Consider the following 20291-nt stretch of genomic DNA (forward strand, 5'->3'; position numbering starts at 1 on the left):
GAGAAAGGAACAGAGATTTCCCATTTACTCCCTCCCCGCATATACTCATAGCGTCCCCCATTATCAACATTCCCCACCACAGCACTATGACCCTGCACTGCCACATCACAAGCACTCAATTAGTAGTTCAGGTGGGTGCTCACTCTGGTGCTGAACACTATGGGGGGTGCAGACAAGTGTACAATGACATGTTTGGGCCATTACAGTATCATACAAAGTATTTTCACTGCCCTAAAAATCCTCTGTGCTCCTTCTATTTATCCCTCTCCTCAGCCCCACCCCTTGACAACCACTGATGTTTTTACTATCTCCAGAGTTTTCCCTTTTCCAGAATGTCATATAGTTGGAATTACGATTGTATACTATCTTTACTCCCCCACTGACTGTGAAGGAAGAAAGGTTGTATATAATTACATAGACCCTCAGAGGGTAAGAACCTAGGTCTGTACCTCCCAAACCATTCAGCTGTCATTACAAACTACACTTTTCCCAGAAACAAGTCTCTAAAATTAAGCATGTCCAAAGACAGAGGCCGAAAATCTCAGAAAGTGATCTACCTGCTCATTAAATTCACTGTGGCTAAATGATGGTCCATGAGAAAAAGGTATATTATAATAATTGGGGGTAAAGATACCTACTCATTCATCTGGATTTAACTAGAGTTTCTGTTGTATTTGAAAATAATTAGAGATTTACTAGAGAAATAGCGTTCAGGGAGCTTTTTACTCTCTATATGCCTAGTTCTCTAAAGGTCAAAGAGTGTGTCAAAGAGAAAGAGGACCTGAAGAATGCCAGCTCGAGTTATATTCTCTTTGTCCCGGGGCTCACAGCATACATGGCAGACCTATCAATATTTAGAAGCAAAAAAAAAAAAAAATATTCAGAAGCAATGAGTCACAGAAACCAGATCTCCTACTAGAAGATCTATAAGTCAGCAATTATTTGGTTTCAGGGATTAATAAAGACCTTTTGACCATTCTCTTTTTTGACCAGAGAATCCAACACCAAATCCCAAAACACCAAATCTCTAATGTGATTTAATTTCCTATTTAGTAATGGACCATTTGGAAGTAAGATGATTGCTCATCTACTGGTACAAAATTGGGCAAAAGAGAAACTAGAAAAGGTCAAAGTGGAAGCTGTCATTTCAGCAAAGTAAGGGAGAGTACAGGGTGACGGCGGGAACCGATGGATAAAAGGAAAAATGTACTGACTTACTTTTTGGTGAGCCGAGGGTCCAGAGGAGGGTGCTGAGCTCCATACACAGGCTGGATGCTGAAAAAATGAAGCAAGTTGTTAGTTAGAAAATGAATGGCTGAGTACCAGCTGTATCATAAAATTGGATGGGACTTTGAGAAATAGATTACCTCCAAGAACAAATATACTCAAGCCATTCCCAAAACTCTTGAAAAAAAAAAGTCTTTGATAATGTTCATTTTCCCTGATGAAGTTCTAGTGCCTTACATATCTGTCAGGAAGTCCTATATGTAAAAAAGGCAGTGTGGAAAGTAATGGACTTCAGAGTTGGAGAGAGCAGAGTTCAAATGCCACTTCTGCCATTCAATACTACTTTGAACTTGAACCAAGTTACCTGACTACTTTGAATCTATTTTCTCACCTAAAATGGGAATCTGGCCTACCTTAGAGGTTCATTAGACTAAAAGACAACGAAGCGATGCTACCAAGGGGAAGATGGCACAGAGCTCTCAAACACTGCAGGTGGGATACAAACCACTTCAAAAATCAGTTCAGCGATATCTAGGAAGAGTAAATATCTTACTTGCATAAGAAATATATACATATGTGTATCAGGAGACGTGTACTATAAAACTATTCAAAGCACCATGGTTCTTCTTAGCCCCAAACCAGCCACCATACGGCACGTCTGTGTTTCATGTACTTTTCTGTATATAACATATCGCATTTAAAAGAAAAAAAGTGACTCAAGAATAACTGTATATCAACCCAAACTGTCATTCAAGTACAAAGGTGACAGAAAAATGTTTTTTCAACATGTGAGAACCCAGGGACTATGAATTCCTTGACTCCAGCCTGAAGAAACTATGAGAGGACAACTTCAACTAACTATGAGATGGAGAGGCCCAGGGGAGAGGACAAGTGGAAATGACCAACCTCAGGATGAAGTCTTAAATGTGAGGCTGCATGGTTGCAAAAGAGAAGGAGAGTTATATTTGGCAAATGTTAAAATAGGAAGGAGGAAAAAAATGGACAAGTAAGTGCAGTGATTTCCTCATCTTTACTAACAGGACTCAAAAGATATTTAAAGCTGACAGCTCAAGTAACAGAGACATAAAGTATGCTTTAAGACAGGAAAGGGCTCACATTGGCAATACATATACTAAAATTGGAACAATGCAGAGAAGACTGGCATGGCCTCTGCACGAGGATGACACACAAATTCATCAAGTGTTCCGTGTTTTGGTTCTATTTTCTAATGTTTACTGGTGGGGAAACTGATGCTCTGATAAGAAAAGTGACTTACCCAGTTGAGGGCCTTCTGGCTTCAAACCTCACCCCTAATTCTTCTTCCAGACAAAAAAAAAAAAAAAGAAGAAAACTATGAAAATAATATAATGAACTAAAAACAAGTGGGGATGGAGGGGTCAGAAAATACACCTACTAATTTCAGCATTGCTCATGGTAGGGTGCCTACAGAGATTGCCTGAAGAAATATGAGATATAGTTATGCTTCTAAACATAATCACTAGAATAAAAAGATAAATCTTCCAAATTATTAGAATATATACATGTATGCCCTCCAAACTAAGCACAGTCCATATAATATATATATATATATTTTTTTTTTGGCCGGGGCTGGGTTTGAACCTGACACCTCTGGCATATGGGACCGGCGTCCTACTCCTTGAGCCACAGGCGCCGCCCTTCCATATAATATTTTTTAAAAGAAAATATTAAAAACATAATTAAGACTAAATATATCAGTTATTTCAATAAATATGAATGGGCTGAATTTATCTATTAACAGAAAAAGGATTATCCACAGGGAGCTAGTTAAATACAGTACATCTTTTAAAAAGAATGAGGCAGTTCTATGGCCAATGAAATGAAATAAATTCAGACATTAATTGAAAAGAGAGTGGGTGGCGCCTGTGGCTCAGTGAGTAGGGCGCCGGCCCCATATGCTGAGGGTGGCGGGTTCAAACCCAGCCCCGGCCAAACTGCAACAAAAAAATAGCCGGGCGTTGTGGCGGGCGCCTGTAGTCCCAGCTGCTCGGGAGGCTGAGGCAAGAGAATCGCGTAAGCCCAAGAGTTAGAGGTTGCTGTGAGCCGTGTGACGCCACGGCACTCTACCAAGGGCGGTACAGTGAGACTCTGTCTCTACAAAAAAAAGAAAAGAGAGTAATGCAGAACTGTATGTCATCATTTTTTAATCTTAAAAATACACACCCATCTTTATGTAGCTCCGTGTATTCATAGGGTATCTCTGAAAGCATACCCAAGACACCAGTAGGTGCAGTTTGCTACAGGAGCCTGATGACAGCGGATGGGGCTCCAGAGAGACTCAGTTTTCACTGCACAGCCTTTGTACCTTTCTGATTTACTATCATGTACAATTATCACCTTCATAAGAAATAAATTAAGCAGGCGGTGCCCGTAACTCAGTGAGTAGGGCACATACACTGAGGCTGGCGGGTTCAAGCCTGGCCCCGGCCAACTAAAACAACAATGACAACTGCAACAAAAAACAGCCTGGCATTGTAGTGGGCGCCTATAGTCCCAGCTACTCGGGAGGCTGAGGCAAGAGAATGGCTTAAGTCCAAGAGTTTGAGGTTGCTGTGAGCTGTGATGCCACAGCACTCTACCAAGGGCAACATAGTGAGACTCTGTCTCAGAAAAAAAAAAAAAAAAAGAAAAGAAAAAAGAAAGAAATTAAGCAGGGCTGGTGCTCAGCCTGTAATCCCAGCACTCTGGGAGGCCCAGGTGGGCGGACCATCTGAGCTCATGAGTTCCAGACTAGCCTGAGCTAGAGAGAGACCCCACCTCTAAAAAATAGTGCCTGTAGTCCCAGCTACTCTGGAGGCTGAGCCAATAGAATCGCTTGAGCCCAGGAGGCTGAGGTTGCTGTGAGTTGTGATGCCACAGCACTCTTCTGGGAGGCAACAAAGTGAGACTCTGTCTCAGGAAAAAAAAAAAAAAAAGAAAGAAAAAAATTAAGCAATCATAAGAGGGTTGGAAGGTTTAAATGGGCGAATGTGTCAAAAGTCCTTTAGTACAACTTCTGGTGGGTGGCAATATTCATTTAGTAGCAGGCAGGTAGTAAGGAAGACTTACAAACATTCAAACACTACCCAGCAACCCAAGCAAGTAATGGTAGTTTTCCTCCTCTCTTCCATTTTTCTAACATAAACCTTATCCCAATATTCAGGAAACTGAACAAATTTACCAGTGACTTTGTTTCACATAACAGAGGTGATCCTAAAGATGCCTGTAATTAAAAATGTAACCAAGTCAATCATATTCACATTTATTTCTATTAAGATTTCAGAGGGAATCTTTTTGCATATGATCTTGTTTATGGATATTGTGCCTACCTTTTTAGCTATACGCATTTATACTCCATAAACCTCTCTGGAAAGTTAAGTAATTTGTAAACAAATCATTACACGTACTACTACAGAAATACAAACTCTGAAAAACAAACAATACTACTCTAATGTGTTTAAAGGGTTTCCAAGGCAGAGGAAAAGAAGAGGGAATAAAACAAGAACCAAAGAGTAATGGGAAAATTTGGCTTAGGGAAGAGGGACTAGACAAAGCAAAAAGTAAAACACAAAACCACCACCAAATCCCTCCCCGCAAAAGGGCCACTGACTTGCACTTAGCATTTGCAAATAATCTAAGATGAGCCACAGCCCTCTTTGCAGTAAACCACAAAATCAGGGGATAAATTCCACAGGGAGAGCTCACTTGATCTTAGCCAAAAGGCCAAGCAGTGATGCAGGAATTATCTCAACAGGCCAGTTAGGTTAAGTGAGGGATAGGAACCCCACCCCCACTTAAAAGAGCATTACCACTTGCCAGTAATTCATGCAGGAAAAAAGCAAGCCTAATTGTGCAGACTTAAGGGCCAGAGCCCATCCATTACCATCTAGGAAAGAAATCTTAAAATCACAGTAGACTATTCTTTAAAGCTGTCAGCCCAATGTGCTGGCACAGCCAGAAAGGCTGAGATAAATGATGGACTTCATCAGCAAAGGCATCACAGCCCAAATTGAATTTGTTAACATATTCTCGAACTAAACCATGATGTATCTGAATGTGGAACACTTTGTGTAATAAGTCAGTTTATTGCACCTCACAAAGGACAGGCAAAAAGTTAGAAAATGAAGACAAACCAAGACGATTACAGAGCCTAAATGAAGATAGACTAAAAGGGCCCAACAAGTAAGGTGCTTAATTTCCTGACATTTACTACATATAATTCACCTATCAGCCTGTATCATCTCTACTCCTCCCAAACGCAAACTCCCCACTAGGGAAGGCTGATTTCTACCCCACCTTTCAAACATGCCCAAATTATTAAATCAAGCTCTCTACTTGGAATGCCCTTTCTAGTTTGTACACCCCTTTCCTATTGTATCCATCCTTCAAATTCTACACCCCCATGAGACTTTCCTGTCCCCACCCCCAACATCCACTAACCCATGCCTTCTGATTCCCTAACATACATAAATCAGGGCTTATACATTTTTAAAATAAACTAGAGTTAAATCATAATATAAGGCACCATCAGGTAGATGTTCACCAGCCAGTTTAAGAAATAGGACGTTATGGAGTCAAAACCCTGGGGCAGATCCCTGCTTGCCCTCCCAGAAAGCTACTCTATTAAATCTGGCTTTTCATTCTCATCTTGTGTTTCTATGTATCCCTAAGCAATATATTGTTTTGCATGTAAAACTTTATATAAATAGTATCACACTGTATATAGGACTTGTTTTGACTCTTAATCATAACGCTACTTTAAATTTTACTTCATTTCATGGCTATCTGGCTGCTCTCTCCAACACAAGATAAAAAAATAAATCTAATACAAATACAAAAATTGACATTTTCAAACACAAAGAAAAGTACAGAGAACAATATAACAAGCACCCATGAACCATCACTCTGATTTAACAAATGTTAACGTTTTCCCCATTTCTTTTTTAAGAAAATAAAGTGTTAGACAACTGACATCCCAGTTGCAGTTCCCTCCTTCCCTCCCCAAGAGATAACCACTATTCTGAAGTTGGAGGGACTTCTTCCCATCTGTTTTTATACTTCTTACATATACGCATATACCCATAAACAACACACAGTATTTTTTTGTTTTTAAACTTTACATAAAAGACCGCGCACTATACATATCATTTGCTTTTTTATTCAACAGTGTGTTTTCATCCAACCCCACTTTTAAGTTTTACTGATTACAAATGTAACATATGTTAAGTGGAAAAACCGGAAAGTCAATCATACAGAGTCCTTTCTAGGGGAAGCCAGGGTGCCAAGCAGATTTTCAGCTTCTAGAAAGCCATGGTAGTGCCATATCTTTTTCTGTAGTCCTCTTGCCACCTGGCAGAGCGCAACACACACCAGCAGGCACTTAACAACACTTAATGAGTGAAGGTTAGAACTCTACAAAACCCAGACCTCTGCTCACACCGACACTTCTTTAGTGAGACAGACCTAAAAACCAGAGGTTGATGTGCTGTGTCTCAGAAAAATTACACCACATCTGCGGAGAAAAGAATGCCATTGGATGTGTTGCCAGAAGACAAAATGGGGACAAAGTCCTATCAACCTGTCATTCTTTAATAAAATCAAACCCACATGATGTATTAGCATAGGCTCGGCGCCCATAGCTCAGTAGTTAGGGCGCCAGCCACATATACCAAGGCAGGCGGGTTTGAACCTGGACCAGGCCTGCTAAACAACAATGACAACTGCAACAACAACAACAAAGTGGCCAGGCGTTGTGGCAGGCGCCTGTAGTTACAACTACTTGAGAGGCTGAGGCAAGAGAATAGCTAAAGCCCAAGAGTTTGAGGTTGCTGTGAGCTGTGACACCACAGCACTCTACTGAGGTGACATAGTGAGACTCTGCCTCAAAAAAAAAAAAAAAGTATTAGCATAGTTGTAGCAACAGTGCAAAAAACCTCGGTAGAAAAATCAACAGGTTGGGCGGCGCCTGTGGCTCAGTGAGTAGGGTGCCGGCCCCATATGCTGAGGGTGGCGGGTTCAAACCCAGCCCCGGCCAAACTGCAACAAAAAAAATAGCCGGGCGTTGTGGCGGACACCTGTAGTCCCAGCTGCTCGGGAGGCTGAGGCAAGAGAATCGCATAAGCCCAAGAATTAGAGGTTGCTGTGAGCCTTGTGCCGCCATGGCACTCTACCGAGGGCGGTAAAGTGAGACTGTCTCTACAAAAAAAAAGAAAAATCAACAGGTAGCCGGGCGTTGTGGCAGGCGCCTGTAGTCCCAGCTACTTGAGAGGCTGAGGCAAGAGAATCGCTTAAGCCCAGGAGTTGGAGGTTGCTGTGAGCTGTGTGAGGCACTCTACCGAGGGCCATAAAGTGAGACTCTGTCTCTACAAAAAAAGAAAAAAGAAAAATCAACAGGTGTTTGCTTAGGGCTGACAAAAAAACTAAAGCAAATATGGGAATAGAGCTGTCCAACTTAAATGCCAAATGTGTTGGCAACCGATTCAAGTCCACACACTCACTCTGAGAAGTTTGCCAGAATCAGAGATCTATGCAATTTCAGTGATAATTTAGTATCTCCTAGTCACTCACTTTATCAGTAAAACATTTCCAAGCCAAGAACAGATTGTAAAGTATCTGCCCAAACAGCGTGGAACCATTATACTGAGTTTTGTATCAGATTCACGGGATTTTAGGATTAAGATTGAAGCCCCTAAGTTGGCCTATCTTTCCAACCATGAAGGACCTGGAAGACTTAAAGAATTTGGATTTTATTCTAACTACAAATGGAGACGGGCACGAAGAAAAGCGGGAAGACCAATTAGGAGGCTACAGCAGTAGTCCAGGCAAGAGAGGGCTCAGTTTGATCCAGGGCCGTCTGGCTGGAAGTGGAAAGAACAGCTTAGATTTGGGATATATTCTAACACACCAACAGAATTTGCTGTTGAATTGGATATAGCAGGAAGGGAAGAGAAAAATCAAAGACATTAGGATTTTTGGCCTGAGGAACTTGGTGAATGGTGGGACCATTAAGTGAAACTGAAAGACAGCTTTGCAGAAGGGGACAGAAGTGTAAGTCAAGAGTTCTGTTTAACGACATTATAAATGAGATGCCTACTAGACAGCCATATGGAAATGCACTAATATTTCAAGATCCATACGGCAAAAGCCACCAGCACTGAGACTCAGATTTCTTTGAATCAAATTCAGGGCTCTGTTCTCAGTGGTCCTCAGAGGGCGTCTCCTAAACCAGCAGCAGCACTTGGTAACTTGGCCCTACCAAATCAGAGGCTATGGAAGTGGGGCCTGGCAAGCTATGTCTTAATGAGCCCTCCCGGTGACTCCCTGAAGTTTGAGAACCACTGCTCAAAATCATACTCGTCATCACTAATGAACACCTGATGGCCACATCTACCCTGCACTAGGCTTCTTTGTGCCATCACAAACCCTCTGCCTAATTAACAATGGGTAATGAGTTTGTTTTTTTTCTTCCTGCCCAACACTCACTGGAAGCTTCAAATACACCATTGATCAAAGCTTTTCAATTCCAGTTTTAGAAACTAAAGCAAGAGGAGAAAACAAAAATTGGAGCTACTACAATAATAATTCTTCTTTTTTTTTTTTTTGAGACAGAGTCTTACTATGTCCCCTCGATAGAGTGCTATGGCGTCACAGCTCACAGCAACCTCAAACTCTTGGGCTTAAGCAATTCTCTTGCCTCAGCCTCCCAAGTAGCTGGGACTACAGGCGCCTGCCACAATGCCCAGCTATTTTTCTGTTGCAGTTGTTTAGCTGGCCCGGGCCGGGTTTGAACCTGCCACCCTCAGTGTATGTGGCTGGCTCCGTAACCACTGTGCTACAGGCGCCGAGCCGTAATTATCATTCTTATAATAATTATTATATTATTGATTACCTTCCAACCACTTGTTATACATTAACTCATTTAATTCTCACAATAGTTGTACAGGGTTGAGACTCTATTCCCATTTTATAGATGAGGAGACTAAGGAACAGAGAAGTTAATTAACTTCCACAAGGTTACATAGCTAGAAAGTGCAAGAGCTGGGATTTGAACCCAAACAGTCAGATTCCAGAACATGAATTTTTAACTACAATGATACATACTGTCTCTTATCTTCTTAGTTATCAATACAATAACCATTTGATGTATTAAGTACATAGGGCTCTTGTGAATAACTGAGAGAACTTTAAAAGATAACCAGCAATCTCACTCCTGCATATACTCAAAAGAATGGAAAACATATGTCCACACAAAAACTTATGTACAAATGTTCACAGAACATCATTCCTAGTAGTCAAAAAGTAAAAAACCCAAATTGCCATCAACTGATGAATGGATAAACAAAATGTGGTTTATCCACACCATAAAATATTCAGCCATTAAATGGAATGCAGTACTGATACGTGATCAACATAGATGAGGCTGAAATCACCATGCTTAATAGAAGCAGCCTGTCACAAAAGGCCTCATACATATTACTCTGCTTTACTCCAGAATGGGTAAATCCATAGAAACTGAAAGTAGAATAGTAGTTACTAAGGTCAGGAGGGAGAGGGAATGGGAAGTGACTGCTACTATACTCTAATAGGTACAGAGTTTCTTTCTGGAATATTGAAAACATTCTGAAATTTGTGGTGATGATAGCACAGAACCATCTATACTATAGATGAATATACTAACTACTACAGGATTGTGGCTCGATGCCCGTAGCACAGTGGTTATGGCGCCAGCCACATACACTGAAGTTGGCAGGTTTGAACCTGGCCAAGGCCACCTAAACAACAATAACAACTGCAACAAAAAATAGTCGGGAATTGTGGCAGGTGCCTGTAGTCCTAGCTACTTGAGAGGCTGAGAGAAGAGAATTGCTTAAGCCCAAGAGTCTGAGGTTGCTGTGAGCTGTGACACCACAGCACTCTACAGAGGGCAACATAGTAAGACTCTGTCTCGATTAAAAAAAAATACTATTGGATTGCATACTTCAAAAGGGTGATTTTACAGTATGTGAATATATCTCAATAAAGCTGTTGTTTTAAAAAAAAGAATGTTTCATTCATTTTGAATGTAGGTTATTTTATTTAATAAAATTCCTGTTTGTTGTCACTAAAGTCACTGGATCATGATCAAAGAAAATGAAAGTAACCTGCCATCCATTTTTTACCTTTCAGTTTGCAAAAAACAGTAAAGTAGTTTCACTTCTAAGTTACCACGAACTTAGGGCAGTCATTTGTATCATTTCCTCAAGAGAAAGTTGTTCTTCTCTATGACTGAAAAAGTACAGATGCGGAAGTTCTATTCTTGAGAAAATGCCTATTTTCCTTAAATTAAAGTACCCTTCTATCTAAAAAAAACCCTCAGTTTTCTCCCATAACCAGGGGTTCCTTTAGGGTTCCTTGCTGAAAGCATACAAATGAACAATATTTCTCTTCAACAAGCAAGGTACTAAAAACCATTATGCTGGCCTGAGCAAGAGCAAGACACCTCTCTACAAAAATTAGCCACGTGTCCTAGTGCGCACGTGTAGTTTCAGCTACTCAGAAGGCTGAGGCAGGAGAATCACTTCAGCCCAGGAGTCTGAGGTTATAGTGAGCTATGATGACACAACTGTACCCTAGCCAGGGTAACAGAGCAAGATCCTGTCTCAAAAAAAAAAAAACAACTAAAAACTATTATGAGGCTTGGCGCCTGTGGCTCAATTGGCTAAGGCGCCAGCCACATACACCTAAGCTGGCGGGTTCGAATCCAGCCTGGGCCCACCAAACAACAATGATGGCTGCGATCAAAAATAGCCTGGTGTTGTGGCGGGCACCTGTAGTCCCAGCTACTTGGGGAGGCTGAGGCAGGAGAATCGCTTGAGCCCAGGAGTTGGAAGTTGCTGTGAGTGGTGTGATGCCACAGCACTCTACCCAGAGCAATAGCTTGAGGCTCTGTCTCAAAAACTATTATGAATTACAGCCGGGCGTGGTGGCTCACGCCTGTAATCCTAGCACCCTGAGAGAGGCCAACGCGGATTAACCTGAGCTCAGAGGTTCGAGACCAGCATGAGCCAGAGTGAGACCTTGTCTCTACCAAAAAATAGCTGGGCGTTCTGGCAGGCACCTGTAGTCCCAACTATTTGGGAGGCTGAGGCAAGAGAATTGCGTAAGCCCAGGAGGTGGAGGTTGCTGTGAGCTATGATGCCACAGTACTCTACTGAAGGCCACAAAGTGAGAATCTGTCTCAATAAAAAAGAAAAGAAAGAAAAATAAAACTTTAAAGTAAGATTGAAAGCAAAATTAAAAAAAAACTATTATGAATTATGGCAACCATAATTCTTAATGCAGTAAGAATAAATAATGAAGACAAATAACTAGTACTACAGTAAGGATCTGAGAAACATTATTTTAAATGATTACTTGCTCTAATAATACCAGTAATATTAATAATTTTTTGAGCAATTATGTTTTATGTAGACACTGTCCTAGGTTTTTCTTTTCCACATGAAGTCTTTCTTAATCTTCTTGTGAAAAATCTAAACAATGGCTGCAGATAACATCACTGTAGAGTCTTTACTCCTCCGCCTTTTTGCCAGCACCAACATTAGTCTTTGCAGTCTCCTTTCTTCATTCTGTTCTTGTGTTCCTTTCGCTGCTTTCTTGAAGTGTTTTTCTTCTCACACAGGCCATGCCTTGCAAGTCTATGTTTGGATTCATTTTTCTTTGCATGATCCAAGGAATCATACATCATGCCAAAGTCCATTGTCTTGCCACCACCAATGTGAGTTCTGAACCCAAATATGAAGACATCGGATGGTCTTGTACATTTTGGCTAGTTTTTCCCTAATTTCTGTCTTTGGTACTGTTGCCTCCTCAGAGTGAAGGACATGAATGACCATGTTTCCTCTGAAATAGTCTGTTGGTCATGAACTTCCTGGTCCAGATAGTTACTGTGTTGTTCATGATGGCAGGAGATCCTCAGGAAACCAGGGAGGAAAAGAGCCTGTCCTAAATTCTTTACAAATAGGATATTTCATCTAGTCTTCACAGTAGCCCTGTGAAAAGTATTTTTACTCCTCATTTCACAGATAAGGAAACTGAGGCCTAAAGAGACTATTAAGTCAATTATTTATTGTGGTTGCCTAGGTAAGAAAGCCCAAATAATAACACAAGTTTTTCTGAACTCAAAAGTTCTCTCTCCTATCTCTCTATAATCTTCAAAATGAAAAAGGAAGCCAAAAACTTGAAGAAACTAGAAAGACTTCTCTTTCTATTGTACAGAAGTAGCACTTTTAAGCTGTTTCTGTAGCCCAAAAATGGAAATATAAAAAACAAAAGATGTTAATAGTAACCTCCAGTCAGAAGGCATAAAAGACTATGCCATGTCTCACAACTCTCATATTGCTTCCTGATATAAATTTTCCCATGGATTCTGATTATAATCTCAGGATGTCAAAATTTAATGATCTCACTATGGAAAACCTCAGAGAATAGGAGTTAGCACAACTGAAGAGCTCACTAGACCAGGAAGGAAAGAGGAATCAGTTGGCAGGAAGTGGTGCTTATCTAAAACACAGAACATCTTTAACACTAATATTAACACTGTAATTTCACAGCACTTTAATCTGAAGCTATCTTTGCATTCCTTTGTATTATTTTCATATGTATTACTAAAAGCTGATTCTCATCCTTTTCTCCATATGTCAATAGGATCCTTAATAGCCACTACTGACGCTTATTTCTCTCTTGCTTTAAAAAGGGGGAGGGGGTAGTCACAAGTTCAAAGGATTATCCTGTAGAGAAAAGACCTGAATTAATTAGAAAAGGCAGCAAGTGAGGCATAACCAAACATGAATTTCATCAAGTAGACTGTGGCTGACTGATATCTTAAATTCACACCTGAAACATACACTCCTTATACTTCTCAGGACTCTGCCCCAAACAAATTGAAACTGTAAACCAATAGCTAATTGATGGATGGATAATTGCTAAGAGTCTTCAACATACACCGAAAGAGGTGGGGAGGAGAGGGTTTGAAAGTAACTTAGAAGATCTGCTCTCCAACTAAGAATGAAAGAATTTAGTGTATTTGCACAAAAGAGCATTACAACGCAGAGGAGGAAGAGGTCACTTGGGGTTGATCAATTCCTTAGAAAAATGCCAGAGGAATAATAACCCTGATTCTGTGGTCATCTTGTAATAATTCCTAATGAGAAAGGGCCAACTCAAGATAAAAGTAAGGTTGGGCTAGGGAACTGTCCTCACTTTTCCTGCCCGCCCCCCTCAGCAGGCGGCCCCGAGCTCCCACCAGAACCCTCGCCACGGTGGGCGAGCAAGGAAAGGGGCCATCTTCATGCAAGGAACCACCTGTGTGTGGTGGAGACCCCTGAGAGAGAGTTCTGTTTAAAGTGGGAGGCAGCTCTGGGGATGGCTCTCCGAGTCTGGGACAGACGCTGGCTATTCACCCAACTCCACTGCCCCTAACGCCGGGTGTTCAGCCACCTCCCAGCTGGAGGTCACCTCTCCTGAGACCTCCGCCCCCAGATCCGGATCTGCACCCACACCCAGCTGCCGGCTCCCCTGCTTGACAGCTGCCCGGCCACCACCAGGCAGCTCCAGCTTCCCCAGTCCGGGATTCCCCCAAACCAGTTTTCTGGCCTTGGTGCCGCCCCAGGCCCGCGGGATTTAGGGATCAGGATCTGGAAAGGTTTGGTCTAATCCCCTCTCCCTCTCAGCGTCCTGGACTCACCTCCCTGGCAGCTTAGCGCTCCTCTTCCAAAACTGCTTGCTGTTCTCGGCGGCCATTGCTTTGGCCCGGGGAAGGCCTTGTGGGCGGGCCAGGGGGTGTACCAAGCGAGATGCCCCCAGGACCCCGCAAGCTGAGGGCCAACCCAGGCCGCTTCCCCGCCGCCGGTCACCCGCTCCCAGCTCCCGGGGGCGCCATCTTGGATGTGGGCACCCTCCAACCCAGAGACGCTGCCATTGGTGGGCTGTGCAAGGCGTGGACGAGAGACCAATCGGGAGCCGGAATCCTGCAGGCCCTTGAAGCCTAAGCGGCAACGTCAGGGGTTGGGCACACAGGTGGCCCGGGAAGGCGGAGCTTGGCGAGCCGGGAGGCGGGGCCGAAAGTTCCTAGCCCACCCTCCAGGAGCCAAGAAACAGGTAAAGAAAGGACGGATGGGAGAGAAGAAAGAGGACTTCTTGTGGCGAGTCAAGTTCCCGAGTCAAATAATTTTTGGAAGGAGACAGTATAATATAAATATATATGTATAAATAAATCTTTGACGTAAAAGTAAGTGCCCTTATGTTGGTTGGGGTCCATTTTTAACGTCTCTCAACTCAGTGACAGTCTGGTTGACCCTCCCCTTTCCTTGTTCCATTTAGATCCTGTTTTATTTTTCTGCGAAGGAAGATCGGTAGAGATCCGATAGTTCAGACTTGGTAACTGTTCAACGCGTGAGTAACAGTCGATTCATCAGTGTCCCCGTGCTCTGGTAATTGAAACTATTGAAGGACTTGTGCTTGGGTGAAATTCAAATGATCTAATCGCTGTATCAAACCATAACTCACTTTCTGGCCATGAGAAACCAGATGCTTAAGGAAATATTTTATCCACACAATCCAGATTATCATGTATTATTTCTTTTGAGGACATAATATTTCTCCATGGTGCCAACCGCAAAGATTAAGAATGTACCCCCCCCAAAAAATTCTTAATTTTACTTATTAGTCTATTATACATCTTTCACCCTTGAATTTATTTTCAATCTAATTTTCACTCAGAATGACATTAAAAAAAAAAGAATGACATTTAATATTAGCATTTTGAATCCTTTAAATGCTTTTTGTGTGCGTTTTGCTCTTTTTGAGTTTCTGTGGTTGTATTCCACAGTGATTTGGGGAGAGAGGAAAAGCAAGCCCATCCACAGCAGTTTTTGTCTCAACAAAGGACTACTGAGGTGGGCTGGTTGCCCCCTCCCCACTTCATTTACTGCTACCACATGTCCTCCCACATACTGGAGAACACCTCAGGGCCCCCTGTTTAAAGAAGGCCCTTCTTTTACATGTCCTCTAATGGACTCTTTCTACATAGATGTTACTCTCGTTTTTAAGCTGTTTTTTTCCTCTAATTTTAGAATTATGGGATTGTATGAAAGGGTTGTTTTACCCTGTCTGAATTTTTCATGCTTTTATAGCCTATCATCTTATCTTCTTTATGGGCATTTAACCCATCACACAAAAGCCTTTCTGTCTTTTTTTTTTTTTTTGTAGAGACAGAGTCTCACTGTACCGCCCTCGGGTAGAATGCCGTGGCGTCACACGGCTCACAGCAACCTCTAACTCCTGGGCTTAGGCGATTCTCCTGCCTCAGCCTCCCGAGCAGTTGGGACTACAGGCGCCCGCCACAACGCCCGGCTATTTATTTTTTTGTTGTTGTTGCAGTTTGGCCGGGGCTGGGTTTGAACCCGCCACCCTCGGCATAGGGGGCCGGCGCCCTACTCACTGAGCCACGGGAACCGCCCCTTTCTGTCTTTTTAATCATTTTGCCTACCTTTCTCTGGCATTTCTTTTTCTTTGGATGCAACGACCAGCACTGCACACTGAGCCCTAAGAGTTGTGTCATGAAGTTTCCTCGAGGCTGATATTTTGCCAAAACTTTTGCTGACATTTTGGTCTTCAGAAGAGTTAAGGTCTTGAAGGAATCTACACTTCTAGATTCCTCATCTAGTGGCTAATGGCAGTTCAGAGTTCATTGTCTTAAAGGTGTCATCTGAATTGTCTTCCCCAATGTGAGCTGCCTTACGCTTGTCCATGGGGCAAGCTACTTTCTAGTTTATTTACAGAGCTTTAGAAATGTTCCAGGAGGTGTTCCCTATTGACTTGACATTTTACTGTGTGGAAAGCAAAGTATAATTTGTGTACCTAGAAATACCTCAAAGTATTCCTTTTTCTTGATCATTTATGAAATGTTAAATAATATAATAATACTGATTCCCAAGGGATGCTATTAACATTGCTACCTGAAGAAGCCCTATTATTCTTACCTTAGTTTTCTATATCTAAGCCAGTTTCCCGTCCAAGATTTTTTAAAAATTCACTTTAGTTGCATGGTGGTAACTTCAAATAGCATTTGAGGGCGGAGCTTGTGGCTCAGTGAGTAGGGCTCTGGCCCCATATACCGAGGGTGGCAAGTTCAAACCCGGCCCCAGACAAACTGCAACAACAACAACAACAACAACAACAACAACAAATAGCTGGGTGTTGTGGCTGGCACCTGTAATCCCAGCTACTTGGGAGGCTGAGGCAAGAGAATTGCCTAAGCCCAGGAGCTGGAGGTTGCTGTGAGCTGTGATTTCACAGCACTCTAACAAGGGCAACAAAGTGAGACTCTGTCTCAAAAAAAAAAAAATAGCATTTTATAGGACATTGAGATTCTTGGACTCTTCTCACCATTATCCCCAAGACCACCAAAATCTAAACCAACCACATACACTCTACCAAGTAAATGCTTTGTTGCTTTGTCTGTTTGGTTCCCTACTGCATTTCCAGCATCTAGAATAGAGTTTGGCACATAGTAGGTGCTTAATAAATACTTACTGATGAGAGAATGAAGAATATAGATATTTCTTGTCTTTTTGGTTCTATGTTGTTTATACACATTTTTTAAAGGAAATTTTATAGAAATGATGTTTCCTAACCCTAGTAGGATGTGGCCACTGTATGAAAGATTCTATAGGCTTATCTGTACTCTTGATTGAAGAACAATATTTATTTCTTGAGAGAAATTGTCTTTTTTAGACTCTTTTACAGCTTCAGAAGAATGTACCTACACCTAGAATAAAGAGGAGAAAGGCCACCCACACAATAAGCCTGGGTATCAGTCAGTCAGTTGTCGTCAAAGAGGTAATAGCTATGGCAGCCAGATCACCCTTACACCAAACTTTGCCCAGCTAGAGGTGTAAATCATAGGTTTGAAGTTTCTAAGGAGTCCATGGAGCCCTTTCAATGGAGGGTTTTGATGGCAGGCACTTAGTGTCCACTAGACCAGTGTTGCTTATACTTATTGCAACCCCCTGAGAATCACAGGGGGTTATGGTAAGAGCATGGGTTCTGATTCTGTAAGTCTGAGGTGGAGCCTACAATTCAGCATTTCTAACATGCTTCCAGGTAACACTGACACACTTTGTAGATCTTCTGTTACTAGTATAGTATGGCCTGTGATTCTTGAACTTATCTCAAGGGTTTTATTTTATTTTATTTTATTTATTTATATGAGACAGAGTCTCACTATGTCACCCTGGGTGGAGTGCTGTGGCATCACCACTCACAGCAACCTCCAACTCCTGGGCTTAAGTGATTCTCTTGCCTCAGCCTCCCAAGTAGTTGGGACTACAGGCGCCCTCCACAATGCCCAGCTATGTTTTGATTGTAGTTGTCATTGTCCAGGCTCAGGCTGGATTCAAACCCACCAGCTCTGGTATATGTGGCTGGCACCTTAGCTGCTTGAGCTACAGACGCCGAGCCACAAAGGTTTTATTATTTTAAGCTATAAGTAGAGGACTCTTAATGTTGTGTGACTGCAAGTCTTTACTTTTTCCTCCTTCATCTTCATTCAAAGGGAAGCAAAACAACTTAGAATGGGACAAAGTTGAGTTAAAGGAATGAGATAGGCCTGGGTTGAAGGTGGCCTCAAAAGAGCTGGGCATATACCAACCCGTTGAGAAAGTTCCATAAAAGAGATAAACCGTGAGTAGAGACAGAACAGGAAAAGAAAGAGGCCTGAAGAACAGTAGGGAGGTCATTTCAGACCAGAAGCTCCAGTGGGAAGATAAAAATAGAGAAAAAAACCTTTGGGCTTACAGAGAGATCACTGGCAGACTTTAACTTTAGCAAAGGAGTAGAGTGGAAGGAAGTAAACCCAGTGAGGAGAGAAAGAGTTAGAAATGAGAGCAAGGGGTGGCACCTGTGGCTCCAAGTATGCCAGAGGTGGTGAGTTCAGGCCAGCCCCGGCAAAAAACTGCAAAAAAAAAAAGAAATGAGAGCAGTAAGCAGCCCTCATGGTGCATAGCACAATGTTGGACCATTTAAGAGATGGTGAGGTCAAGGAGGGATTTATTAAGAGCAAGAGAGCTTTTTTAGTACCTAAACAACCACTAGGAAGAGCAGCAATTAGAGATGGCAAAGGGATAAGAAAGACTGAAGAAGCAAGAGGTTATCAGAGTAGAGAGAGGAAGAAAGGGTGTTGAAAGTTTGGAGGATAAAGGGAAGATTAGGTATTTCATTCCTAGGAATTTATTCTAAGAATGGAAGTCAAAAAGAGGAGAAAAAAGCTCTGTGTACAAAGATGCTTTTTGCTTTGCAAATAGCGGGAAATGAAAATAGATATACAAAGGTTTAAACAAGGCAGTTACACAAATTATGGTATGTGGTTTATAAACTTGAACCACATTTTATGTGTCCATTAAGACTGCAAATTTAAACGTTACATAGCACATTGAAAATGTGTATGAAATTATGTACAGCAGGGAAAAAATAGAATGAAAAATGTCTTTGCCTGACTTCAATAAAAATATATGGGTTTTGTCAAAGACTAGAAAAAAACATGGAAAGCACATTTTGGTAGATGGTAGAATTATACATCTTTTTACTTCTGGAATTTTCTTTAAAATTACCTTTTTTTTTTTTTTTTTTTTTGAGACAATCTCACTCTGTTGCCCCAGGCTACAGTGCCTTGGCATCATAGTTCACAGGAAACTCAAACTCATTCCTGGTCTCCAGTGATGCTCTTGCCTCAGCCTCCAGAGTAGCTGGGAGTACAGGTGCCTACCACAACACCCAGCTCAATTTTATTTTATTTATTTATTTATTTATTTTTTGAGACAGAGTCTCATTTTGTTGCCCTTGGTAGAGTGCGTGGTGTCACAGCTCACAGCAACCTCAAACTCTTGGACTTAAGCAATTCTCTTGCCACAGCCTCCCAAGTAGCTGGGACTACAGTCACCTGCCACAACGCAGGTGAGATATGTTTTTAGAGATGAGGTCTCGCTCTGGCTCTGGCTCAGGCTGATCTCAAACTCATGAGCTCAGGCAATCCACCCTCCTCAGCCTCCCCAAGTGTTAGAATGTAATTTTTGTTTTTAGTAAAGACAGGGTCTCACTCAGGCTGGTCTCGAACTCCTGAGCTCAAGTAATCCACCCACCTCGGCTTCCCAGAGTGCTACCTACCGCACCCTGCCAAAATTACCATATTTTTAATTTAGTAAACTATATGTCACACAATAAACTGGAGACTGGCAAACTTTTTCTATAAAGGGCTAGATCGTAAATGTTTTCCGCTTTGCCAACCATCTAGTCTCTGCTGGGGCTACTCAGCTCTGCCGTGGCAGCGTGAAGGCAAGCACAGACAATATGTAACTAAACGAGCATGGCTGTGTTCCTGTGTTCTAATAAAACTGTACCCACATTGAAATTGGAACTTTATGTGATTTTCATGTCATGAAATATTCTTCTTTCACTTTTTTCAGTAATTAAAAAATGTAAAAACCATTTTTATCTTATAGGCCACATAAAAATAGCACACGAGATTTGGTCCAAACTACACATGGTAGTTTGTTTTAGGAAACAAACAAACAAAAATCTTAAAGTATAATTAAAGTCCCACTTTTGTCCCTCTCTGATCCCATTCCCCTCTCTCTCTCTGATGGAGATCACGATCCTGAATCCCGTGTTCAACGTCCCATGCATGTTGTAGACTGTTACTACCTATGTGCGTATCCATAAACAACATGTTTTAAAATTCTTTGAAACTTTATAAATAGCATCCTACTGTACGTGTGTTTCAGCAACTGGCTTTTTTCGCTCAATATTCTGTTAATACATGGAGCTCTAGTTTATTCATCTTAGCTGCAATATACTGTTCCATTATGTGAATATTCCTCAATTCTCATTTCCAGTGATTTTTATTTTGAGAATTGCTTGGTCAACATTCTCTTATACATTTTAAAGGGACAAAATTTTCTCTAGTGTAATTTTTTTTCAAATTACACTTTGTCAACTGTCTTAGTCTGGGCTGC

At 41.7% G+C, this 20291-nt stretch overlaps 1 protein-coding gene, 1 long non-coding RNA gene and 1 other non-coding gene across 5 annotated transcripts in view; 2 read left to right on the forward strand and 1 right to left on the reverse strand.

Moving 5' to 3' along the window:
• TBC1D22B (TBC1 domain family member 22B) overlaps positions 1 to 14164 on the reverse strand; it is a 77241-nt gene extending 63077 nt beyond the window's left edge. For 2 of the 3 annotated variants that reach the window (XM_053602647.1, XM_053602645.1), the window contains exons 1-2: positions 13967 to 14164; positions 1219 to 1275 (exon numbers count right to left, since the gene is read on the reverse strand). In XM_053602647.1, coding sequence (XP_053458622.1) covers positions 1219 to 1275; positions 13967 to 14022 — 113 coding nt within the window. In that variant the 5' untranslated portion in view covers positions 14023 to 14164. The remainder of the gene's footprint in view (positions 1 to 1218; positions 1276 to 13966) is intronic. The other variant, XM_053602648.1, reaches the window with a different exon arrangement.
• On the forward strand, positions 2336 to 2442 carry LOC128595095 (U6 spliceosomal RNA). The gene has a single exon (XR_008382781.1). It is a non-coding gene; the product is annotated as a U6 spliceosomal RNA (small nuclear RNA).
• On the forward strand, positions 14164 to 14711 carry LOC128594115 (uncharacterized). Its single transcript, XR_008382494.1, has 2 exons — positions 14164 to 14379; positions 14602 to 14711. It is a non-coding gene; the product is annotated as an uncharacterized LOC128594115 (long non-coding RNA).
• Positions 14712 to 20291: the final 5580 nt, after the last annotated feature.

This window comes from Nycticebus coucang, chromosome 9 (assembly GCF_027406575.1).
Source record: "Nycticebus coucang isolate mNycCou1 chromosome 9, mNycCou1.pri, whole genome shotgun sequence".
Lineage (NCBI taxonomy): Eukaryota > Metazoa > Chordata > Mammalia > Primates > Lorisidae > Nycticebus > Nycticebus coucang.